The sequence below is a fragment of the Babylonia areolata genome, chromosome 20, assembly GCF_041734735.1.
Source record: "Babylonia areolata isolate BAREFJ2019XMU chromosome 20, ASM4173473v1, whole genome shotgun sequence".
NCBI lineage: Eukaryota > Metazoa > Mollusca > Gastropoda > Neogastropoda > Buccinidae > Babylonia > Babylonia areolata.
This window is the reverse complement of record NC_134895.1, coordinates 656932-684281: the sequence shown is the minus strand read 5'-3', so window position 1 is coordinate 684281 and position 27350 is coordinate 656932. Positions and strand designations below refer to the sequence as shown.

At 41.6% G+C, this 27350-nt stretch overlaps 1 protein-coding gene across 1 annotated transcript; it reads right to left on the bottom strand.

Annotated features, from left to right (window-relative positions):
- Window positions 1-1283: 1283 nt before the first annotated feature.
- Window positions 1284-27350, bottom strand: LOC143294801 (glucosidase 2 subunit beta-like). The gene is made up of 16 exons (XM_076606287.1): window positions 27217-27350; window positions 25355-25471; window positions 24861-24956; window positions 23460-23517; window positions 22886-23003; window positions 21930-21993; window positions 21301-21366; window positions 20310-20394; window positions 19848-19926; window positions 18353-18508; window positions 16219-16338; window positions 14727-14829; window positions 10695-10764; window positions 9399-9563; window positions 8817-8916; window positions 1284-3371 (listed from the first exon to the last, which is right to left on the bottom strand). The coding sequence occupies exons 1-16, from the start codon at window positions 27296-27298 to the stop codon at window positions 3228-3230; spliced, it is 1623 nt and encodes a 540-aa protein (XP_076462402.1). The 5' UTR covers window positions 27299-27350; the 3' UTR covers window positions 1284-3227.

The following is a 27350-nucleotide window of genomic DNA, read 5'->3' as shown; positions in this document are numbered from 1 at the left end:
GATACCAATATAACATGCACACATGACCAGCATATGCTGTCAACACGTTGCCACTGTCATCTTGTAAAAACTGCAATGTGCAGAGGTGTGACACGGGGTCCTTCCAGTCCACACTGCCTTTTGGTTTAGAATCAGAAAGAAAATTGTAGCAGAGGCGAGGTTTGCCATTGTTATGATTGAAGAGATTGTGTATGATAGAAAGCAGGTCGTTAAAGATAGAATGAATGCGCAAGACAGAACCTTGGGGTAACGTGTTTATCTTTTCTTCACTGGGACGTTGGTAGTCTTTTCACCAAACTTGGAAATAATATTTCTATTGTATGTTTCCTACCCATTTTTTGTTCTGTAAACCAGCGGTCAAGTTAACATGACAGGGGAGATCAGGATAAGTGCTGTGTTTAATCAAAAATGAGTTTTTGTCTTTCATGTCCGAACTTAAATGTGGCCAACACAATATTATCTTCTCCTTCTTTTTTTATAATCAATTAAGTTTCCATTCGTTTTTCGGTTAATTGAACCACCCATAACCACAAACACGCAAAATAATGGTTTTGTCGCTCCATGAACTGAGGTGAAGTTCTCTCCCCAACTACCACTGGGGACTTTGCACTCATGCAGGTTTGAACCAGTCAACAGCAAATCTTTTTATTTTAGTGTCACATGATTCTAAACTGAAAGGTGTAAATTATAATTTCTTTCTTTTTAGTTCTTTGACTTCAAACATATGTGTTCCGTGGAGACAATGTAAACAGGTAGGGGTGTGTGTGTTTGTGTGTGTGTGTATGTGTGAATCGCACATTACCAGTAATGGCCATTATGGAGTCTTTTGCAGATGGAAACTACCGTTCAAACACTGCAATGAAAAGATTGTGGTTTCATGACTTCATTCTTCAGTGGTTAACAATGAAAGATGGAAGCACTGTAAGTGAGCCATCACACAAATAGATCTGTTATCACCAGATGGAAATTCACAGCGTGTTCGGCATCTCAAAGCATTTGATGCTTTTGCACTGGATGCTTGTGGAAGGTTCCCAGGATGAAGGCAAAGATGGCAGCTGTTTCTGCAGATGTTAATATTTGATAGGACTCTTTTTCATTGTTTCTTTTTATCATAAGTTTAGTAATTTAGTTGTCTGATTGTCTGCTGTTATGGGCAGCCTTTTACCACCACTCAAAACACTGGTTAAGCACGTATCATGTGTGTAAGTTTTGATGGAATAAACTGCTGCTGATGACATCTTTTGACTATTTCTCAGCTGTGACAAAACAGACACCAAAACAAATTAACAGCTTTGCAAATATTTTATTTGTCAATGCATGTACTGAGGAAAACCAAATAAAGTGCTTTAACATACTGGACAAGAAAAAAAAAAGCAACATGTGGTTGTGAACAGATACTGTTTTATAAATCATATTTGTGTATTGTCCGTTTTTAATTTTCTGTATTTCAAATAGTGAACAATAGCAACATATTCTTAACTTCAAATACAACAAAAAACAAAACTATAACAAAAATAAATCATTCAGTGAATAACTATGCACAATCTTCTTGCATGTACTGTTAGAAACCCGACTGAAATGCACTAACAGCTTCATTTAAGACACAAAACATCTCAAAATTTAAACTCGAAAGCAGTGGAGTCCCTATTTATTGCTTCTCACTACAAGTTAGAAAGCTGTCAAAATGTATACCAAGTTAAATGACTGTATGTCTCTGTATCAATGTCACAAGGAATGTTAAAAACTTGTCTATTATTGCTCTTGGATGTGACATATTTTGGTTGACATCTAAAAACATTTCCAAAACTGAAAACAACAAAAAGGGCGGTATACCCATGTATGTCCATGCCCAATCATCTGGCAGTCTGGTGGGGGATGACAATGGCAATATCATCACTGCTCAATCTTCTGACAGTGGTCACAAACATATCTTCAGCAAAATCATGACCATAAGCCACATGTCATAAAAAACCCTGCTTTGAAAATGTGAAAGCAGAAACATGAAAAATAACTCAACAACCGCAAACACGATGTGTCATGCTTTCACTGAGTATTCAGGTTTGACAAGTTAGGATAAAAAACAAAACAAAAAAACAAGCAAAAAAACAAGAGGAGTAACATGAAAGAGTACTCAAAAATGACTTTCACAAATCAAATGAAAAGAATCCTGTTACAAGAAGAGATTATCTGCAAGACTTCTGAAAAGTCATTGCCACACTTTCTCAGGTCTCAAAACAGAACCCTGCTTTCAGTGCAATGAAGAGGGTTTTTTTTTTTTAATCTTTGATAATGAAACTGAGAGACGAAAAAAAGAAGAAATGCAACACCAAACACTGAAACTGAAAAGACCCTAAAACAGAATAATACAAATATCAATACCAGATACTAAAATATAGAATTCCACCCATCCCTGAAAAAACAACAACATATGAATTTGTAGAATCATGCCACATTAACATATTATGATTCGCCAGCAGTTATTCAAAACAAAAAACAACAAAAACAAAGCTCACGCAAACCGACAGCCCTCATTATCTGTATAAAAGTCTTCTATATTCTTCAATCCATTCTGGGTAGTTCTCAATCTATATCCCTAGCATGTTGACCATCTTGACCTAATTTTCAACACCTCTGGTTCTGGTTTTTCAAAATGAGATTAGTATGAGCACTCTTTCAAATTAACATGAACTTCATTTAAAGCCTTGCTTTGACAGTGTGAGATATTAATGTTGTTTCCTTTTCACTTGGGATTTCTCTTCTTTGTGAAGATGTCGGTCTTTTGATTAACGGTGTAATGTTAGGACGCTCATCAGTGTTCTTGTGTTTACTATCACTTTATCCTATGGATCAAGGGAGGGGGGTTATTTAGATGTTGGCCAAGTTCTCTTCATGTCTTCTTTTCTTGACTGATAATTAGCGCAGGATAATTCCTTACACCTGAAAACCTTTCCTTGACACAACAAAAAGATGTTAAGATGCCTCAATTATTGGTTTTAACCCGTAACAGAGCAGTTTAGCTTTATTTCTGATTTAATATGGACAGGCACAACATAACCCATGAATATGTCCTCCTTTTCCCACTGAAAACGAGTTCCCTACAGCTGATTACTGTTTAAACACCGACAGCCTTCTACATGTTCTCAAGCCTGCACTCCACCTGTGACATACTTCACTGAGCTTCTTGATGGAAAACAGTTGTGTGTCAATAACTATTTTTCTCCTTCCCTCTACAGTTCTTCGTGGGGGTGTGCAGTGGGTACGTCTTGGGGATGTTTGCAGCGTGCAGGGGTGGTGAACTCAAACTGGTATTCACAGCGGCTGGGCTCGCTGGCTCCTGTCAGCTTGTTCTCTGTGCCGCAGTGTAAATTGACCTGCAACACACACACACACAGACATGCCACAAAGGTTGTCTTGAGTAGATCCCCATGCCTGTGTCTTTATATGCCATGAAAGAGTTGTTCATCTGCCATTTCTTTGTTTGTATTCTATAAAGTGGCACTGACAGAAATGGCATAATCTGTTTTGGTCTACATACAAAATCACCTATGCTCTATTCATACAAATATTAAATTCATACAATTTAATTTATTCTGGAGCATTTTTTTAATTTAAACAGGAACTCAGTGCATATACTTAGGTATCCAATTTCCTTGTTTGACACTCTGAACCTGTTCCATACACTAAGCAGGTTATGAACTGAGTGCATGTACTTAGGTATCCAATTTCCTTGTTTGACACACTGAACCTGTTCCATACCCTAAGCAGGTTATGAACTGAGTGCATGTACTTAGGTATCCAATTTCCTTGTTTGACACACTGAACCTGTTCCATACCCTAAGCAGGTTATGAACACAGTGCATGTACTTAGGTATCCAATTTCCTTGTTTGACACTGAACCTGTTCCATACCCTAAGCAGGTTATGAACTGAGTGCATGTACTTAGGTATCCTGTTCCATACCCTAAGCAGGTTATGAACTGAGTGCATGTACTTAGGTATCCAATTTCCTTGTTTGACACACTGAACCTGTTCCATACCCTAAGCAGGTTATGAACACAGTGCATGTACTTAGGTATCCAATTTCCTTGTTTGACACTGAACCTGTTCCATACCCTAAGCAGGTTATGAACTGAGTGCATGTACTTAGGTATCCAATTTCCTTGTTTGACACTGAACCTATTCCATACCCTAAGCAGGTTATGAACTTAGTGTATGTACTTAGGTATCCAATTTCCTTGTTTGACACACTGAACCTGTTCCATACCCTAAGCAGGTTATGAACACAGTGCATGTACTTAGGTATCCAATTTCCTTGTTTGACACTGAACCTGTTCCATACCCTAAGCAGGTTACTTCCCTTGTTGCAAGCTTGCCCTTCAATCCTCATTCAAACATCCAGATAAATTACATTCGTTTCTTTTTTTCATCATTGTTGCTTAGTGCCCAGCTGACCACACAGGGCCATGAGGGCTGAAAACACTGTCAATGATGACAGTGAAAAAAACAACAAATCAAACAAAACACACACATGACCACACAGGGCCATGAGGGCTGAAAACACTGTCAATGATGACAGTGAAAAAAACAACAAATCAAACAACACACACACATGACCACACAGGGCCATGAGGGCTGAAAACACTGTCAATGATGACAGTGAAAAAAACAACAAATCAAACAAAACACACACATGACCACACAGGGCCATGAGGGCTGAAAACATTGTCAATGATGACAGTGAAAAAAACAACAAATCAAACAAAACACACACATGACCACACAGGGCCATGAGGGCTGAAAACACTGTCAATGATGACAGTGAAAAAAACAACAAATCAAACAAAACACACACAGGGCCACCAGGGCTGAAAACACTGTCAATGATGACAGTGAAAAAAACAATAGCAAACAAAACACACACAAACACACACACATACAAACACATGGAAAAGAAAATTAGACACGATTAATCCTACTCATGCATTTAAACCGGGATATGCCTCTGATGTTGGCATTAAAGGTATATAAAAAAAATAAATAAATAAAAAAAACAACAACCCAAAAACCCCGAACACTTCAGCAGGCAACTAACATGTCCTGGGCACACACACACACACAAATACAACATAGTAAAAGAGGCGAATTAATTATGAAGTCCTTCAAAAGACAAAAGAACCCAAACCATTCAAGGCTTTCTAGAAAAGAAAAGAAAAACAACACAGGTGACTGGAACAGCAAGGCAGAGAACAAAGAAGAGACAAGAGAAAGAACAAAGAAAAAGGCAGAGAACAAAGAAGAGACAAGAGAAAGAACCAGGAAAAAGGCAGAGAACAAAGACGAGACAAGAGAAAGAACCAGGAAAAAGGCAGAGAACAAAGAAGAGACAAGAGAAAGAACCAGGAAAAAGGCAGAGAACAAAGAAGAGACAAGAGAAAGAACAAAGAAAAAGGCAGAGAACAAAGAAGAGACAAGAGAAAGAACAAGGAAAAAGGCAGAGAACAAAGAAGAGACCAGAGAAAGAACAAAGAAAAAGGCAGAGAACAAAGAAGAGACCAGAGAAAGAACAAAGAAAAAGGCAGAGAACAAAGACGAGACAAGAGAAAGAACCAGGAAAAAGGCAGAGAACAAAGAAGAGACCAGAGAAAGAACAAAGAAAAAGGCAGAGAACAAAGAAGAGACCAGAGAAAGAACCAGGAAAAAGGCAGAGAACAAAGAAGAGACAAGAGAAAGAACAAAGAAAAAGGTAGAGAGCAAAGAAGAGACCAGAGAAAGAACAAAGAAAAAGGCAGAGAGCAAAGAAGAGACAAGAGAAAGAACAAGGAAAAAGGCAGAGAACAAAGAAGAGACAAGAGAAAGAACAAGGAAAAAGGCAGAGAACAAAGAAGAGACAAGAGAAAGAACAAAGAAAAAGGCAGAGAACAAAGAAGAGACCAGAGAAAGAACCAGGAAAAAGGCAGAGAACAAAGAAGAGACAAGAGAAAGAACCAGGAAAAAGGCAGAGAACAAAGAAGAGACAAGAGAAAGAACAAAGAAAAAGGCAGAGAACAAAGAAGAGACAAGAGAAAGAACAAGGAAAAAGGCAGAGAACAAAGAAGAGACAAGAGAAAGAACCAGGAAAAAGGCAGAGAGCAAAGAAGAGACAAGAGAAAGAACCAGGAAGAAGCCAGAAACAAAAGGCAATGGAAAAAGAGGTCATTTCTGGCACAGCATTTCTAGGTGCAGATACAATCTGCAATGAAGGAGCCCATGGTATTCCCATGCGGTGAACATCCAAAGTAAAAACCAAATCCATGTAAGATGTCAAAACATGAAACTTCTGGACTGATTGAAATGGATACTTATAGAGCACCTGTCCTCACCACAGACAGTATAGAGCACCTATCCTCACCACAGACAGTATAGAGCACCTGCCTCACCACAGACAGTATAGAGCACCTGTCCTCACCACAGACAGTATAGAGCACCTGTCCTCACCACAGACAGTATAGAGCACCTATCCTCACCACAGACAGTATAGAGCACCTGTCCTCACCACAGACAGTATAGAGCACCTGTCCTCACCACAGACAGTATAGAGCACCTGTCCTCACCACAGACAGTATAGAGCACCTGTCCTCACCACAGACAGTATAGAACACCTATCCTCACCACAGACAGTATAGAACACCTATCCTCACCACAGACAGTATAGAACACCTGTCCTCACTACAGACAGTATAGAGCACCTGCCTCACCACAGACAGTATAGAGCACCTGCCTCACCACAGACAGTATAGAGCACCTGCCTCACCACAGACAGTATAGAGCACCTGCCTCACCACAGACAGTATAGAGCACCTGCCTCACCACAGACAGTATAGAGCACCTGCCTCACCACAGACAGTATAGAGCACCTGTCCTCACTACAGACAGTATAGAGCACCTGTCCTCACCACAGACAGTATAGAGCACCTGTCCTCACCACAGACAGTATAGAGCACCTGTTCTCACCACAGACAGTATAGAGCACCTGTCCTCACCACAGACAGTATAGAGCACCTGTCCTCACTACAGACAGTATAGAGCACCTGTTCTCACCACAGACAGTATAGAGCACCTGTCCTCACCACAGACAGTATAGAGCACCTGTCCTCACCACAGACAGTATAGAGCACCTGTCCTCACCACAGACAGTATAGAACACCTATCCTCACCACAGACAGTATAGAACACCTGTCCTCACCACAGACAGTATAGAACACCTGCCTCACCACAGACAGTATAGAACACCTATCCTCACCACAGACAGTATAGAACACCTGCCTCACCACAGACAGTATAGAGCACCTGTCCTCACTACAGACAGTATAGAGCACCTATCCTCACCACAGACAGTATAGAGCACCTGTCCTCACCACAGACAGTATAGAACACCTATCCTCACCACAGACAGTATAGAGCACCTGCCTCACCACAGACAGTATAGAGCACCTGTCCTCACCACAGACAGTATAGAGCACCTGTCCTCACCACAGACAGTATAGAGCACCTATCCTCACCACAGACAGTCTTCACAATCCAGGTCTGGACAATCCAAGTTCTCTATTGTATTGCATTGTATTGTATCATTTTGTATTGTATTGTACTGTTTTACGCTTTGTCACAAGAGATTTCTCTGAGTGAAACTTGGGCTGTTCTCCCCAGGGACAGTGTGTAGCTGAAGCACCATTCCCCCCCCCCCCTTTTCAGCCTGCATTTGTTTTATTATCAAAGTGGGTTTTTCTACATAATTTTTTCTAGGAATAACCCTTTCATTGTGTTGGGTTCTTTCATGTGCACCAAGTACATGCTACACACGGGACCTTGGTTTATCGTCTCGTCCGAATGACTAGCATTCAAATCCATGGTCTAGAGGAAGTCCAGTTGGAGAAAATTCTGGCGTGTCTGGGATTTGATCGCATGTGCTTAGATCCTCTCACTTCCTAGGCAGAGGCATTACCACCAGGCCATCTTTCGTTTTATCTTTCATTCATTCATCTTCTATTTTTATTTCAGCTTTATTGTTTGTTTGCAGTCATAACTGATTTATCTTTATTTATTTGTTTGTTTTTATTAATTATTGCTATTGCTTTTTATTTTTTATTCATCTATCTATTCTATTTATTTATCTTATTTCATTTTATTTTACCCTGTTTTCCCTCTAGGCCTGACTAAGCATGCTGGATTTTGCTGCTGGTCAGGCATCTGCTTTGCAAATGTGGTGTTGTGTTTATGGATTTGTATGACGCCTCCTCGACGTAACTGAACTTACTGAACCAGGCCATCACTTGACTGATGGATAGACCCGAGAGCTTTATTCTGACAGTTGCAGTGAATTCTTTTCTTTAGCAGAAACATGAAATTGATAATGGACTTGTGCCTTTTCCTACCATTGACTTTGAGGCATATTTTTTGACAGGACTGGTTCAGAAAATCAACACCAAAGTAATTGTGCTTTACAGACAAACCATAAAACTAATTCTGTTTTGAAAAAAGACTGAACATACCAGCTATGTTTAAAATGCCAGCATGGGAGTTATTCCACAGTGACCCATGCTCTAAACTGTCTGTATGGAAGAGAGACAAAGATACTGCACCAAAGTTCAAAGACGTAACCAATAGTTGTGATGTTGTTCTTTTACTAATCTTTGCACACAACTACCAAGCACCGAAACAATGGATGAAACATGGGGGTGGGATGGGGGGGACAAGGGGGGGGGGGGAGGGAGGGTGGACTTCATTTTTCAAGAGAAGAACAGAGGCAGGCAGTGACTGATACATGTCAGCACAAGTCCTTACATGGCATGAACGGCTGGGCCCATTCCAACAGCTCTGACCATTTTCGTATTTCATGGCATCGTATTTGTCTTCCTCTGGGCCATACCAGTGTCCCCAGGTTCTGAAAGAATGCACAAAGCCGTACAGTGGTGTTTTTTGTTTTTAATACATTTTTCAGTAAACATTTTTAATTCATAAAATATATTCACCCATCACTACATGACAGCAAACTTCTTGTTACACACTGAGGTTGTGATATTTATCTTTACACAAGAAGTCAAACCTTTATCCATTTCTGAAAGAATTTAGCAAAAGATGCGCTGTTTTTTAAACAGTAGCAGCAACTTTACTGACACAAGAAACCAAGACTAAGCCAATCCATTATCCATTTCTGAGAGAATTTAGTGCAAGATGCATTACTTTTGAAACAGTAGCAGCAACATTATTCACACAAGTAGCCAAAACTAAAGCCAAACCTTTTTCCATTTCTGAGAGAACTCTGTGTAAGATGCATCAGTATATTGCAACTTTATTTACATAAGAAGCCAAATCTTTTCCCACTTCTATCAATGCATAATATGTTACAACGAAGTCTGCACTCACCCCAGACTGGTCTCCATTCCCCCAGACTTGGGTCTTTGCACGGCCTTGTCAAATGGACACAGCTTGTAGGTGTATTCGCGGTCAGTGTACTCGAAGCACTGGCCACGGAGAGAGCTGTACTCCTCATTGGGGCCATAGTCCACCTCCAAATACTTCTTCAGGCCACTGAAACATTACCACCTGCCGGTCAACAAAGGTACACCAAAGACTCAAGTCTGATTTACTGTCTACACCCAGGTACAGAAATTCACTGTTTGATAAGTGCAAACACTGGAATGGAATAAACTGAATATGTTGCGAATAAGTTAAAAAGGAATGCACATAAAAATATAAACATGCACACACACACACACACTATTCTCTTCCTCCAATTTCTTAACCTCTCCACCACACCTACCCACCCTCTCTCAGAACCCCCCTTGTCATCCTCCCCTGCGCCTTCACTGTACATGCTCCATCCCAATCATTGACATTCTAAAACCAATACATTATAATCACATGAACACTCTCCACCAACACCCCACCCACCCACCAGGCACACAATTACTCCTCACACCAAAGGTATTCATTACTGCTCAAGTGACACAAGTCCACACCTGATTTCCTCAAATTCAATAAAAGAGAAAAAAAAATTGCATGATCTGAAGATTCCTTAAAACCATGAAGACATCAGACCAGCCATGCTAACTCCTAACTGCAGGGCTGTAGTTATCACCCAAACATTCAAGCCATGCTAACTCCTAACTGCAGGGCTGTAGTTATCACCCAAACATTCAAGCCATGCTAACTCCTAACTGCAGGGCTGTAGTTATCACCCAAACATTCAAGCCATGCTAACTCCTAACTGCAGGGCTGTAGTTATCACCCAAACATTCAAGCCATGCTAACTCCTAACTGCAGGGCTGTAGTTATCACCCAAACATTCAAGCCATGTTAACTCCTAACTGCAGGGCTGTAGTTATCACCCAAACATTCAAGCCATGCTAACTCCTAACTGCAGGGCTGTAGTTATCACCCAAACATTCAAGCCATGTTAACTCCTAACTGCAGGGCTGTAGTTATCACCCAAACATTTTTTTCATCCACACAAATTTGAAAAAGAAAGAAATCTACAGCAGTCTGCTGCACTCACTCAATTTTATTTTTATTCCTTTCCCTGAAGCTATGAATAAAGGACTCTCTGATGCAGTTACATGCCCATTACTGAAGACAGTACAGTGGACAACTATCTTTTTAGGTAACTATGTACTCACATAAAGCAATATTTCAAACTCGACCTATCCCTTCTGCACTTACTTGATTTCATTCTCTGCATCCCTGACTTTGGTATCAGCTTCGTTATACTCACTCCTGACTGCATCAGCCACTGCACACATCACACACATGGCAATATCAAAAACTGTGTGTACTGCTAATGTCTGGAAGCACCATTTCCCAAAAAAAGTACACACACATACACATACACCCACACAATAATATATAATGTAAAAGATAACACACATCATTTTGGTTTTTATTTACTTTTCTATCAAGTTGTTTAAACAATGTATCAAGTAAAAGTGATGGCATGTGCCGCTGTGCAAAACACCAATTACTTAAAAACAATTCCCAATCTCTCTCATTTCTGGCATTGTTGTTAAACATTTCATTCCTTCCACACCATTGGAATGCATTTTCTGAAAGAATGGGTCAAATGAGCAGACAAGGCCATGTTGCTTCACATACTTCTGTTGCCCCATCAATAGGACCAGGCAAACACTGGAACATTAAAAACTCATCCATTTAGCTCACATATTAGCTATATCATGCAGGAGAGCTAAGGATTTGAGCAAACACCAGCAAAAAATGTTTTATTTCTGCATTTACTCCTCAGTTTTCATAAAACAAATTTTCAATAGTTATCCTTACTACAACACAGAATGTCCTGCTCAAGAAAGAGAACACTAAGCAGGATTGCGTGAATAAAACTCTAAGTATCAACCTGAACTGAATAGTCTGACAGCATTCAGCAATGCCCCAAAGGCACCCAGATCAGCAGAACTTCTGTCCTGGATTCTGTGGCCTTTCTTGCCTTGCACTATGCAAAGTGACCCATCTTTCAAGTTTCCCTCCACTTTCCTGCCTATGGTCAGATCATGACAAGGTGTTCAGTGTTGACTGGTGGTGACCAGCATGGTCATGGTGTCCACTCCGGAGCAAACGTTTATTCAGTGGTGGCTCCAGACTATGTGAATTCTGTTGTCCTTAAGATGCTGCTGTATTATCATTATTACTGATACTTACATAGCACCTATCTTGGGGCAGAGACCAAACTCGAAGCACTTTGCACACACAGACATTTGCACAACAGGCTGACTACCTGGGTAGAGCTGACTGACTGCTGCCTTTAGGTGCTCATCATGCATTTCCTGCGACATTCAGTCCGGCTTCAATCATGCGCAAACATACATGTGTATATTTAAACGGATTTTTCTCCAGAAATTTGCCAGGGACAACCCTTTTCTTGCCATGAGTTCTTTTATGTACATTAAGTGAATGCTGCACAGAGGACTTCAGTTCATCGTCCCATCCAAATAACCAGCATCCAGACCACCACTCAGGGGATGGTGGAGGGGAAATAAATAATTCTGATTGTCGGATTCAATCATGTGCAGTCAGGTTCTCTCACTTCCTAGGCGGACGCATTGCTACTAGGCCACCATTCCACAGCAGATGGTGCCCTGTGACTGGGTATGCTGCATCAGAATCACTATCAAGGAACATCATGGAAAGGACTCAGCAGCAGTGAAGGGTCTCTAATGGAGGCTTCAACAGACAGACCCTTGCAGACTTGTGGTGCTGGGACCGCTACAGAATGAAACACCGTGCAGCTGTGTATGTGGGGGTGGCAGAGGGGAGCTGTGTATGTGGGGGGTGGCAGAGGGGAGCTGGGGGTGTGGGGAGCTTATGTGGGGGTGGCAGAGGGGAGCTGTGTATGTTGGGGCTGGCAGAGGGGGGCTGTGTATGTTGGGGGTGGCAGAGGGCAGCTGTGTATGTGGGGGGTGACAGAGGGGGGCTGTGTATGTTGGGGGTGGCAGAGGGCAGCTGTGTATGTGGGGGGTGGCAGAGGGGAGCTGTGTATGTTGGGGGTGGCAGAGGGGAGGGGAGCTGTGTATGTGGGGGGTGGCAGAGGGGAGCTGTGTATGTGGGGGGTGGCAGAGGGGAGCTGTGTATGTTGGGGGTGGCAGAGGGGAGGGGAGCTGTGTATGTGGGGGGTGGCAGAGGGGAGCTGTGTATGTGGGGGGTGGCAGAGGGGAGCTGTGTATGTGGGGGGTGGCAGAGGGGAGGGGAGCTGTGTATGTGGGGGGTGGCAGAGGGGAGCTGTGTATGTGGGGGGTGGCAGAGGGGAGCTGTGTATGTTGGGGGTGGCAGAGGGGAGCTGTGTATGTGGGGGGTGGCAGAGGGGAGCTGGGGGTGTGGAGGTGACAGAGGGGAGCTGTGTATGTGGGGGGTGACAGAGGGGAGCTGTGTATGTGGGGGATGACAGAGGGGAGCTGTGTATGTGGGGGTGGCAGAGGGGAGCTGTGTATGTGGGGGGTGGCAGAGGGGAGCTGTGTATGTGGGGGGTGGCAGAGGGGAGCTGTGTATGTGGGGGGTGGCAGAGGGGAGCTGTGTATGTGGGGGGTGGCAGAGGGGAGCTGTGTATGTTGGGGGTGGCAGAGGGGAGCTATGTATGTGGGGGGGTGGCAGAGGGGAGCTGTGTATGTTGGGGGTGGCAGAGGGGAGCTGGGGGTGTGGGGGTGGCAGAGGGGAGCTGGGGGTGTGGGGGGTGACAGAGGGGAGCTGGGGGTGTGGGGGTGGCAGAGGGGAGCTGTGTATGTTGGGGGTGACAGAGGGGCGCTGGGGGTGTGGGGGTGGCAGAGGGGAGCTGGGGGTGTGGGGGTGGAGCTGTGTATGTGGGGGGTGGCAGAGGGGAGCTGTGTATGTGGGGGATGACAGAGGGGAGCTGTGTATGTGGGGGGTGGCAGAGGGGAGCTGTGTATGTGGGGGGTGACAGAGGGGAGCTGTGTATGTGGGGGGTGGCAGAGGGGAGCTGTGTATGTGGGGGGTGACAGAGGGGAGCTGGGGGTGTGGGGGGTGGCAGAGGGGAGCTGTGTATGTGGGGGGTGGCAGAGGGGAGGGGAGCTGTGTATGTGGGGGGTGACAGAGGGGAGCTGTGTATGTGGGGGTGGCAGAGGGGAGCTGTGTATGTGGGGGGTGGCAGAGGGGAGCTGGGGGTGTGGGGGGTGGCAGAGGGGAGCTGTGTATGTGGGGGTGGCAGAGGGGAGCTGTGTATGTGGGGGGTGGCAGAGGGGAGCTGTGTATGTGGGGGGTGACAGAGGGGAGCTGGGGGTGTGGGGGTGGCAGAGGGGAGCTGGGGGTGTGGGGGTGGAGCTGTGTATGTGGGGGGTGGCAGAGGGGAGCTGTGTATGTGGGGGGTGGCAGAGGGGAGCTGTGTATGTGGGGGGTGACAGAGGGGAGCTGTGTATGTGGGGGTGGCAGAGGGGAGCTGTGTATGTGGGGGGTGGCAGAGGGGAGCTGTGTATGTGGGGGGTGACAGAGGGGAGCTGGGGGTGTGGGGGTGGCAGAGGGGAGCTGTGTATGTGGGGGTGGCAGAGGGGAGCTGTGTATGTGGGGGGTGGCAGAGGGGAGCTGTGTATGTGGGGGGTGACAGAGGGGAGCTGTGTATGTGGGGGGTGGCAGAGGGGAGCTGTGTATGTGGGGGGTGGCAGAGGGGAGCTGTGTATGTGGGGGGTGGCAGAGGGGAGCTGTGTATGTGGGGGGTGGCAGAGGGGAGCTGTGTATGTGGGGGGTGACAGAGGGGAGCTGTGTATGTGGGGGGTGGCAGAGGGGAGGGGAGCTGTGTATGTGGGGGGTGACAGAGGGGAGCTGTGTATGTGGGGGGTGGCAGAGGGGAGGGGAGCTGTGTATGTGGGGGGTGGCAGAGGGGAGCTGTGTATGTGGGGGGTGACAGAGGGGAGCTGGGGGTGTGGGGGGTGGCAGAGGGGAGCTGGGGGTGTGGGGGGTGGCAGAGGGGAGCTGGGGGTGTGGGGGTCCATATGAGTGGACTGAAGGTAAATCCATTGTAAATTCATGGCCAGGTATGACAGGAAAAAAAAGAACAAAAAAAAACCTCCCCAGACCTGACAATAACAACAAAAAAACACCAACGAAGACATTCATAACCCCCCCCCCCCCCCCCCCCCCCGCCCCCCACCAAAAAAAACAACCAAACAAACCAAAACCGGCAACAAAGCTGCCGCTTTTTGTATCCTAGCTAATCCAGAGGTGGGAAATGATACAACTTACGTTCAATCAGTTTCTGGGTCTCGGCGTCATAAGGGGGCATCTGGTCCTCCTGCTCTTCCTCCTTTTTCTGCTCGGTTTTGGCCTCCTCCCCTCGCTCCTCCTCCTGTGTCACAGCATGTCAACACGTCTCTCAACTCCACACAACAAAGTGCTCAAAGGTCAACGGTACTCAAGACGCTTGCTTCAGGATCAGTCAAGTAAACTGTCTTTTTAATTACCAGTGAGCACTTGCGTATTTGTTTGTGTGTGTGTGTGTGTGTGTATGCGTGGATGTGTGTGTGTGAAAGTGTGTGCGCAAATATGTAAGTAAGTAATTAAGTAATACATACATGTAAGTATGCATGTGTGTGTACATGGTCATGCACATGTGTGTGAGTATTTTTGTGTCTGTGACTGAGAGGATCACTTTTTAAGAGGTATCACATTTGCATCAATTTGTTTAAATTGTATGCACTGTTACGACACAATTCTAAAAAAAAAAAAAAAAAAAAAAAAAAAAAAAAAAAAGAGGAAAAAAACGTACAGTTCTGGCTCCACAATGAAACCATTACAAGGCCAAGCAAGAAGCCAACCCCCTCCCCAAATCCCCCCTTTGCTCTAAATAATACAAGGCATTTCCTCATCCACATCCCATTTCCCTAATGTGAATGATAGTACCCAACAGCCAGCAAGGCAGAGGGCAGAATCCATGAAAGTGAACAGAAAGTGCAATAATGATTTTCAAGATGAGCAGACCTTTGACCACTTTTATTCCAAGTAGTGAATTCTTCAAATGCAATCAAAAGTTGTGTTCCCCTTGCAGAACATAATGTTGCAAAAATACCATAGAAAATGGTTCTTAACTGTCAGGAGACAGACTAATGGCTGACAGACTGGCAACCCCCACCTGGAATTTACTCCAAACCCTTCTTCCTAAAGGCAGAAATATTCTACCATAAGAAAAGCACTCAATAAGTGAAATCACTGTGAACAACATAAAGCATTAAATCAACAAAGACAACAGAAAGATTCCTAAATAATACAGGCAATGAACAAACAACGACAAAATAAGGAAGCAAATCAAAAACATTATTTACATGATAAATCAATAACATGAACATAAAAAGATGTACATTTTTAGGCAAACAAATACCTAAAAGACAACCCCCCCAAAAAACCCAACAACAACCATAAATCAGAAAGTGTTACTGTAGACTAACTTTTAAATTATTAAGCAATAGCAATATTTAGTTATGAACACATCAATTCTGATGAAGCATGAAGTCAAATATGGCAAAACACATACTGTTCAACTACACACTGACTGAAACAGTGAAAGAAACATGAATCATTACTGACCCCAGGTCTACCACATACACACACAACCACCCACAGTTACACAGTTACAGACACATACATAGGACAATGCGCCTTTTTCACTCACACTGAAAAGACATTCACTGAAACACACACACACACACTCACTGTAAACTGTGCACTTTCATTTACTCACTTCCTCATCCTCGTCATCCTCTTTGTCATAATCATCTTCCTCATCATCGTCATCATCTATATCAGACCCGTCAGCAGGGCCATCAGGAGTAGGCACAGTCCTGGGCACGGAGGCGTCTTCCTACACAAGCACGAAGATGGTACACATCACGGGGCTTCAAATCTGATCAAACTCATGCCTCTCCTTCAAGGCAGGCTAATAAAGAGAGACCATAAAACAAAAGTTTCCAATGTATTCACTGAAAGAATGTTAGCGCATGAGGAACTGTGTTGATTCTATTTGATCATGATTCTTTGAAATAGCATCCCTATAGGTTTTAATGATCTATGATTAAAAGCATATTATATAATCAAAATCCAAAAGACATAATGCATTAACAGAACAGCAAGTGTAAAATGTATATATATAATCAATGCACTACAAAGTACAAAACACAACAGTGAATACACATTTTAAAAAAAAAAGAGGTCTTAGCTCAGTCTGTAGCACACAGATTTGTAAAACATATATATATATATATATATATATATATATATATATCAAATATGACCCCCCCCTCTCTCTCTCTATATATATGTGTGTGTGTGTGTGTGTGTGGAGAGAGAGAGAGAGAGAGAGAGAGAGAGAGAGAGGGGAGCGAGAAATCGAACTCAAAACTTTACCTCAAATGATTAACTGAGAGTAAAAGAATCAGCTACAAGCTTCTTTTCACCATGTACTCACAACAACAAAAATAAATCATCCAAACAATGTATCCCAAAACAAATCCAATCAAGTAGAAAGAAGAAGAAAAGGAAGAAAATGAAAACGGTAAGAGGAGAAAGAAAATGACAACAACAAAGATTAAAAGAAAGAGAAATGAAGAATAAATGAAAGAAAAACAAAATCAACTTGATGACAATAGAGACCATATTCCTAACTTAAGAGTCTGAGAAACAAATCAAGTGATCATTTCAAAAGAGCGATTTAGACAAAAGTATACATTTATCTAAAAAATAATAATAATAATAAAAAAATAAAAAAGATGTCACCAACTTGCAAAACTGTTAAAAACAACAACAAAAAAACCAAACAAACAAAAAAACCAGTTAAAACTAAAACTGAAAAGCAAAGCCAATATATAAACCTCAAACAAACTGAAAAGGGGAAGCCAAAAAGTAATTAAAAGGCAAAACAGAATTTAACAATCTTATTATGCATTTCTGATGATTAAGGAGAGAGGGGGATTGGTGGGGGGGGGGGGGGGGGGGGGGGGGGAGAAGACAGGGAGAAGACAGAAGGCTGAGGAAAAGGGATCAGGTGAAAAGAAAACAATGAGACAGACAGATAATACACAGAGAGAGAGAGAGAGAGAAAGAGAGACAGACAGACAGACAGACAAACAGACAGCCAAAGAGAGAGACACTGGACACTGGAGAGAGAGAGAGAGAGAGAGAGAGAGAGAGAGAGAGAGAGGGAGGAAAAAGCAAAAGACATTATTTTCTTACAATTAAAATGCATAAAAAAAACATTATCTGTTCATAAATGTTCATCAATTTTCAAAAAAGTGGTAAGCTTTCTTAAAAGAGGATAGACAATTTTTCGTCTTTTAAATAATTGGGGGTTTCTGTGAGAGAGAGACAGACAGAGACACAGAGAGAGAGAGAGAACGACAAGAAGAAATGAACAGAATACATACATTGCTACAAATTCTGCAACAGATCCTCCTTTATCTATCATTCATTTATTGTATACATATTAGAAGGCAAGGAAACAGTTTCATTTCTGATTTTGGGGACTGGTCTGTTGTAAGAAGAAAAACACACACAGACCAAAAAAAGCAAATTCTGTACATTAAGTGCTATATGGCACACACACAAAAAAGTCCCCCCTCAGAGCCCCCACCCCAAATAAAAAAACACACATAACCCTCCAAACCCATACATTTCTTTTAAACTCCCCCCACCCCCAAACACGGTCAATCCCAATTAAGAATCAATGAAGCAAATATGAAAATGAGCAAAATGCTGCAGTTTCAAGATGGTGTCAAGCTGTATGGATTTATCCATGTATGCTATACTACATCCACTGTTTAAAAAAAAAGAAAAAAAGAGAGCAGATGCCTGATTTTAGCACAGACAGAATGTCCACTGACCTCTGGCGGGGGTGGAGGGGTGGCCATCTCATCAGGGAGAGGTTGGTCTGGTGCCTGGCCATTCTCTGTGAGGGACTTGTAGATGTCCTTGATGTTGGGGTAGATCTTGTTCTGGAACGTCTCCAGTTCCACCTCCTCGTTGTCATCCAGGTATTCCTGGCATGCAATTGGCGTGATTATCAGGCTGGGTTCTAATCTTGAACACACTGCCTTTACCTCCACTACAGTCTACGTTGTCAAATTCAACTCCTGGTGTCATCATTGTGTCTATCAGTCTGGGTCAAATCTTGAATGCACTGCCTCAACCTCCACTACAGTCTACGTTGTCAAATTCAACTCCTGGTGTCATCATTGTGTCTATCAGTCTGGGTCAAATCTTGAATGCACTGCCTCAACCTCCACCACAGTCTATGTGTCTAAATTCAACTCCTGGTGTGAATCAGTGTGTCTATCAGTTTGGGTCAAATCTTGAACGCACTGCCTCTACCTCCACTACAGTCTATGTGTCTAAATTCAACTCCTGTCATGCAATCAGCGTGATTATCAGTCTGGGTTGAATCTTGAATGCACTGCCTTTACCTCCACTACAGTCTACATGTCTGTATTCAACTCCTGGTGTGCATCAGTGTGATTATCAGTCTGGGTCAAATCTTGAACACACTGCCGTTACCTCCACTACAGTCTACATGTCTGTATTCAACTCCTGGTGTGCATCAGTGTGATTATCAGTCTGGGTTGCACTGCCTTTACCTCCACTACAGTCTACATGTCTGTATTCAACTCCTGGTGTGCATCAGTGTGATTATCAGTCTGGGTCAAATCTTGAACACACTGCCGTTACCTCCACTACAGCCTATGCCTCTATGTTCAACTCAACAAATCTTAACCAATTCTACAACTTTGAAACTATACAATCTTAAAAATACACTCTTGCCTCCAATACATTCTGTATCTGTGCTGAATTAAACTCAGCAAATCTTAACCAACTCCACCATTTTCTAAGGACACAGTCTTAACATAAATCCCTTGCTTCCAACACATTCTATCTCTACCATATCAAACTCTACAAAGAAGAAGAAGAAACTCTACAAACCTTAAACAACCCTACCACTTTGTTTCTACACAACCTTGACATACACACTTGCCTGGAAAAGACTGTCAAACTGTTAAATGCACATCTTTTCCCCACTAACACTGACACATCAGTCTCAGTGCAGTTCTCACAAGAATGGTACCTTATCTGTATGAGAGAAATCGTTGACAGGTTTTCTGATAAAAATGCCACATAAAGAAATCACATTTCATCCACAGTACAGCACAGCATTTCATCATTAAAAGAATAAATCATATTCAACACAGCACAAGCTTCTAAGGTATATTCTGTTTATCCTTACCCCCCCCCCCCTTCCCCCACCCCCAAATAAAAAGAAAAGAAAAAAATATCAATAACATGAGGATTTCTTTTTTTAATTTTTTTTAATAAAAAAAATCATACCTTTGCCTCTTCAACGCTGACTGACCCGTCAGAATCAATATCAAACTCTGAGTGTCTCAGCATTTCCACAAAGTCCACCCTGAAAAACAAAAGGCCACATCATCACCTTGGCATGGCAAGCATAACTCCTTTCAGGACAATGTCATCAAATACAACAGATACTGAAAAGCAATACTGGTATGATTCTTCTTTTTTTCTTCCTAAAACAATGGTTCTGTGTTGTTTTGGGGAAAAAAAGTTTCCAACAGATAGTTTCAAGACCTGAGAGCAAGTAGAAGTAGAAGTAAGCACACAAACACATTTTCACACACAGCAGATAGTATCTGATCTGATTTCAGAGGAACTCATCACTCTTACATAACACACTGGAACATTCTGTGAGCACAAATGTAACACTTAAGTCACTTAAAACAAATGAGTAAACAGACATTTACATGCAAAGAGAAAAGAGTAAAAACCTACACATTATCATTGTTAATGTCCAGCTCAGCAAACACACCCACAGCTTTTTCACGGTCCTTTAGTGCCTGACGCTCAGCCTTCAGCTCTGGAATGTGGGAAGGACAAAGAACCGTAAGGTCATGCCAGGTGGAGGAAAAACAAAACAATATGGAACTTGAAAGGAATGATGAAGAATCACCCTGTAAAAAACAGATGATCATAACACAGCTCTTGGTAACAAACAAGTCACTACTTATGCATCCAGCACACTGGCTGTGGAGTATTCAGCGTGTCGAATGCATGTCATTTTTCTCATGGCACTCCATTTCATTCCAAGATAAACCTTGATCTTTACATTTACCCTCCCAGTCCTCTTCATATTCATCTACATTGGAACTCACTAACTCTGCTTGTGTTTCTCTGCTTTCTTCTGTAAATATTTTCCTTGTTATGGCTTTATTTGAATGGGTGTAAAACTGGTTTAACAAGATAACATTTTGATGTTGTGAAGAACTTATTTTAATGCTGACAAGACAACTTAGAAAAAGAAAGCATAGCCTCTGTTTCAAATAATTTTTCTTTACATAATGCAGATCCTGGCATTCTGGTCGCATTGTTATGAATGTCTCTCTCTCTCTCTATTTTTTTTTTTTTTTCCCAAATATGTGTATTTGCTGCAGAGTTTTTCTATTCATATCTCCAGGACCACAAAGACTAATGACTTCTACATTTATACAAACTTGAAAGTATGAGACAGATATTCTCTTGGTGCTAAATATCATCTATATTATCCTACAAACATTAAAACTAGCCAAACATATGGGAAAGACATTAATTTACTGCTGAATCACATAAAAAAAACAACAACAACTAAACATATGGGAAAGACGTTCATTCATTGCTGAATTACATTACTGCAATATTTATAGGGGAAAACTCCATTCAAGCATAAGATGTCAGACAACAGTAAATGATGTGATGAATGCCAAGGCAATCGCTAATTCCAACACACCTTCCCAAGCCTTTTCATGCTTCTCTTTGGCTTCTTTCTCAGGACCTTCAGCATCATCCTTCTTTCCTGAAAGAAAACAAGCAAGCAATGCTGCATTTAAAACTCGTGAATCTTTTTTCTTCTTCCTTTTTTTTTTTTTTTTTTTTTTTTAATGCAGATCACCCATTAACATCCTAAATGATATGGTCATAGTACATTACAACATTCATCAGATTGTCTCCCCTAAAGAAAGTGTGGGGGGAGGGGGGGGATTATTTACATTTATCATCATTTCTTTTAACTAGTATGACATACTCCCCCTCCTCCCCTCTCACTCTCTCTCTCCATCTCAGTAATTTAATTTGTCTGTCTTTATACTAGTTAAATACGTAGTTCACTGGTGGGAAAGGCTGTTAAGAATTGAAAAAAAAACCAACAAAATGAAAGCAACATAAACATTCACAAACATACACATGTGTTCTCTCTCTCATACATACTCTTTCTCACAGTGTACATTAGAATGCCATATATCCACCCTTCATGAGCACATGATCAATGTAACATTGCCACCAACAGATATATGGTTTTCTGCCATGGCTGTAAACATAACCAGCATTTAATACAGGCTACCAATTTATTCATTCACTTACGCTGAAGTTCGTCTCTGGCTGATTTCAGATCTGTCACCTGCTTTTCAAGCTCGGACAGTCGTGACTGCAAAACAAAACATTTATCACTGTCTCTACAACAACCCTGTATCTTAACAGAGCAGCATATCTCCCCCCCCCCCACCCCCACAATATTCCTTGTGACTCCGGTACACTTGGTAATAAAGACATATTCTATGCTATTCTATTCTATCTGGAAACAAAAGTAATGCCAAAAACAAAAAATTAAAAAGAGAGACAAAAAAATCCATTACAATATCTATAAGCAGTACAACAAATATCCTTCAAGTTCAAGTACAGACAGAAAACCAGTGATTTTTAAAACCAAACATACCAGAAATATTCCCTGCTTTGTGGACAGAAAATAAAAAATTCATTCCTGTGATCCTGTAAAGGAAAGTCAGATCCACCCTTTCCACACAAGATAATGATTCAAGATAATAAAAACAACAACAATACCACCCACCCCCTCCCTCCCACACACACGCCCCCCTAAAAAACAACAAAATCCAACAAAAACCAAAAGACAACAACACATATGAGGATTAATACTTATAGGAGAAAAATCTGATACAATAAATACAAAACAACAGATTACACACACACACACACAGACACACAACGAGAGTAATGTAAAGATGACATGAAAGAGAGCCGAAAACAAACAAACAAAAATATAAAAGAAAACAGAGAATGTAGAGAATGTGTGTGCTACTTTTAAACACAATCCCCACTTCCAGAGCTGAACTCACAGAACAGAAATGGACAGTGAGTTTCTGACAGAGTACAGGCACAGTGAGTTTCTGACAGAGAACAGGCACAGTGAGTTTCTCACAGAGTACAGGCAGTTAAGCGTCTCAACCACTCTGCCACCTTCTTGGCAAAAGTTGAGGTTAAGGAGCCAAGAAGTGGACAATGATCAATGAAGCAAGCCTTACCCGTTTCTCATCCTTAGTGCGCTTGCCTTGCTGCATGTATTCCTGCTTCACCTTGTACCCCTGTTCTTGTAACAGTCGGAACTTCTCTCTCTCCTCACGCTCCTGGCGACCAATTTCACTACACACACACACACACACAAAGATAAATGATGTCAGTGTCAGCTGATAAAGTAATACATTTTTCTGAGTTCCATTAACATCCCAACCTCCAAAAAGCAGCATACTTCTCAATTTCAAAGATAAGCAGGCTAATGTCTAGAAGAAATCTTCAGAAGAATTCAAACTACACAAATACACAAATTCTCAGAACCAACCACAATGATATTAATAATGTATGGCTGACCATATATATATTGATAGCATAGTCCAGACATTAACTGATCCATTTTCAATATTTTTTTCCTGGTTACACAATGTCTGTACATATTGCATATGTCCATTCCATGTCCATGTTTATGTAAAATACCTATTTATCGGACAAGTGAGAACAAGTAGCTTCTTTATGAGCCCATAAGAACAAGATAAAATCCTAGTCTTTTTCATTTTGATAAGAGCAAAACACAGGGAAACTCACTCGCACTGGTTGACACACTTTATGCGCTCTTCAAACTCGTCACTTCCATCACAGCAATCTGAAAAAAAGGAAAAAAACAAAACAAAACATAAAGGGAAAAAATCAAATAAGTCAATAAATATATATTGTTAATTTCTATCACTGAGCCCTTGAGTTTTATTTTACTGCATTAAGTTGGTTTATACCCCAACATTCAGGCTCTCTGTTGGATTGGTTTATACCCCAACATTCAGGCTCTTTGTTGGATTGGTTTATACCCCAACATTCAGGCTCTTTGTTGGATTGGTTTATACCCCAACATGGCTCTCTATTGGATTGGTTTATACCCCAACATTCAGGCTCTCTGTTGGATTGGTTTATACCCCAACATTCAGGCTCTCTGTTGGATTGGTTTATACCCCAACATTCAGGCTCTCTGTTGGATTGGTTTATACCCCAACATTCAGGCTCTTTGTTGGATTGGTTTATACCCCAACATTCAGGCTCTCTGTTGGATTGGTTTATACCCCAACATTCAGGCTCTCTGTTGGATTGGTTTATACCCCAACATTCAGGCTCTCTGTTGGATTGGTTTATACCCCAACATTCAGGCTCTCTGTTGGATTGGTTTATACCCCAACATTCAGGCTCTTTGTTGGATTGGTTTATACCCCAACATTCAGGCTCTCTGTTGGATTGGTTTGGAGTTGGGGAAGGGTGGGGAGCATAATCTGGTGTCTTTGTGTTTCTGCATGCCAAAAGGACTGCACAAATGTTGACTTGGAAGAGGGAGGAAAACCCTCCCACCCCAAACCCATCAAATTTAAAACTATCCATCTCAGAGTATCAGTTTTTTTCAGGAGGCATCACTGTGTTCAGACAAATCCATATATGCTACTCCACATGTTAGGCAGATGCCTGACAGCAGCATAACCCAACACACTTAGTCAGGCCTTGAGTGCATGCACATATATTTGTGTACCTATCACAGTGGATTTCTTCCATGGAAACACTCATTGCCATGGGATGTTTTTCAGTGCACCAAGTGCTGCACATGGGACCTCGGTTTATTGTCTCATGCTAATGACTAGACGCTCAGTTCAATTTCCCAGTCACACTTGGGAGAAAGGGCGAGAGTGGGATTCAAACCCAGACCCTCCAAACTCTGTACTGGCAGACCAGTGTCTTAACCATTCTGCCACCTTCCTCTCAAAGCTGTGTCAACTGTCCGCCGTTCTTTACCACTCGGCTATGAACAGCCATCAATAACGTGAAATATGTAATACCACTTTAAACTGATGTACATGTGCATGTTTGTAACAGAAACACATACCACAGATTCCATTGTTGATCAATAAAGTGAAATATATAATACCACTTTAAACTGATGTACATGTGCATGTTTGTAACAGAAACACATACCACAGATTCCATCGTTGACTCTGGAGGAAGTGAGATAGATGCCTCTGTGACCTCGGTTTTCACAAAAGAAAACACCATTGATACATGCTGAGGTACCTGTAATGGAAAACAAAATCACTGAGTTCAAGCACAAAGTTTTCTCTTCCTACCTAACACCCATCTCTGACAATGAACAAAGGAAAAAGCTAGTGTTAAACTGTTATGTATGAAGTATGAAGTACTATACCAAATAAGCACATGTTCACAATCATAATTTTGTACATCTGCTCTTGCCTTTTTCAATGACACTTTTCAAATAAAAAAGACAACCTTACAAAAGCACCAAAGTGGTTATAGGTGCCATATGCACAGCAATAATAGAATACTGTATTGTCTTAGGAAGTAGTCCTGGAAAAAAGCAAACAACAACTTAAAATATTCATTAATTACTAAATTAGTATAGAAAATGATATCATTAATTATTCTGATGAATTAAACTACATAGAACTGTTTACCTGGTTCATCTGTTCCATCTTTACAGTCGCAGTAGTCATCATTAACAAACTGCCATGGAATGGTTTCTCCGGAATCCAGACAAGTGAAATCTTTCCCACTCTGGTAAGACCCAGCCCCTGAAATGCACATTTCATAATAAATATCAATTGATGAAAAAGCAATACTGGAATGAAGCAAACTTTCCATACTTTCAGTCAAAAAAGGCCAACAAACACACACCACACACACACACACAGTTGTAAAAATAAAATCTGCTTTGTAAAATATGCCAGTTAATAAAACTAACAAGGTATGGAATTGTCTTATGACCTTGCATTGTACTTCATCTGAATTAAAAATAAAGTGTCAAAACTCTGTCTTCTCAGTTGGGCAAATAATGGCACATTGTTTTTAGTCTCTGTGTGTGTGTGTGTGTGTGTGTGTGTGTGTGTGTGTGTGTGTGTGTGTGTGTGTGTGTGTGTGTGTGTAATTCAAAGTCTTTTCACTTTGAGTTTGAGTGATATTAGACATGTCATGCATGTGTGTGTTTGAGTGTAGAAGCTGAGAGTGTAGTGGGGATGGTGCTTAAAGGGGGAATATATAGAGTAATGACAAACTAGAACAACAGAATCAACAATTTGTAAATACCTGTGAAACAGCAATGAACAACATAAATGGAAATAAAAACCGAATTAAATATCAGTGGGTCATGTCATAGAAACACCCCTACTGAACTATGTTATATGTAACAGGGATTCAGCAATTTCAAACAACAGTAATTGGTTGGACATTATTTCTTTCATGTTTTGTTCAGAAAACTGTCTGACTCTGCATGACTTTGGAAGTAACCTAACAATACTTTGACATTGAAACAAAATATGGTTTCGTGTGATCTGTTTACCACATACACAATTTATGTTTTTGCTAAACTTCATCTTGAAAGCATTCAGTCTCACACCAGAGAGGTGACCAGGCTATAATGGTACAAAGGGAAATCCATCATTTTTTGTTATGCAATTTCAGATGAAAAACACTTTTCCTTTGGATATGAGATCATGTCATCAGTACTACCTTGACAGTGTGTGTGTGTGTGTGTGTGTGTGTGTGTGTGTGACTGCGACAGTTTGAGTATGTGGATGTGTACATGCTCACATGTGTGTGCATGCACATATCTTCAGCATGATATATGCATGTATGTCCAAGTGATTTTAAATTAGTTGTTAAAAAAACAAAAAAACAAAACAAAAAACAAAAAAAATCAATCTGTGTTGCTTGATCCTAGTTACTGCAAATGGTACAAGATGGTCAATACCTCATAAAAGAAAACTGAACAAAGGTAATCATAGTTTATTTAAGGGGTCGGTTCAGCCATCCACAGCTGAATCTGTGGTGCATAACTGTCTCGCGATGTGACAAATGAGACAATCTGCCACTGAACCACTCTGTTACTAAACTCTCTGCCAAAAGATATGGTGATAATTAATGTGTGTGTGTGTGTGTGTGTGTGTGTGTGTGTGTGAGAGAGAGAGAGAGAGAGGGAGAGAGAGATAAAGAGAGAGAGAGAGATTATGTGAGATACCCGGTGTTCGTGTGTGTGTGCTTGTGTTACTTGGAACATGATTTATCACCCCTCTGAACTGATCCCTCTCCGGACGGTACCCACAAACTCCTAAACGAATGTTGCCTATTTTTATGCCATCATGACAACCAGATTGGAGAACTGTGTTGAAAAAAACATTTTGTAGGTCAAGTAGACTGATAACTGACTAAGCAGACGATGGAAGACTCGAGTCTCCATGGACGCACGTAAGTTTTACAGGCGGTTTTTATGGATAAACTGTTTAATTCTAAGTAACCTTCGAACAACTTGAATAATGCTTACTTGTGGGAGAAACTCCCCGCGGCCGTTCTGATGCTTTTACAGCACATGTTACAGCTATAAGCAGAAGCAGCTTGGAAAACATGTCTAATTTTTGTGGCTCAGGTTCTTCGACGCCGGATCAATAATTTTCTGCC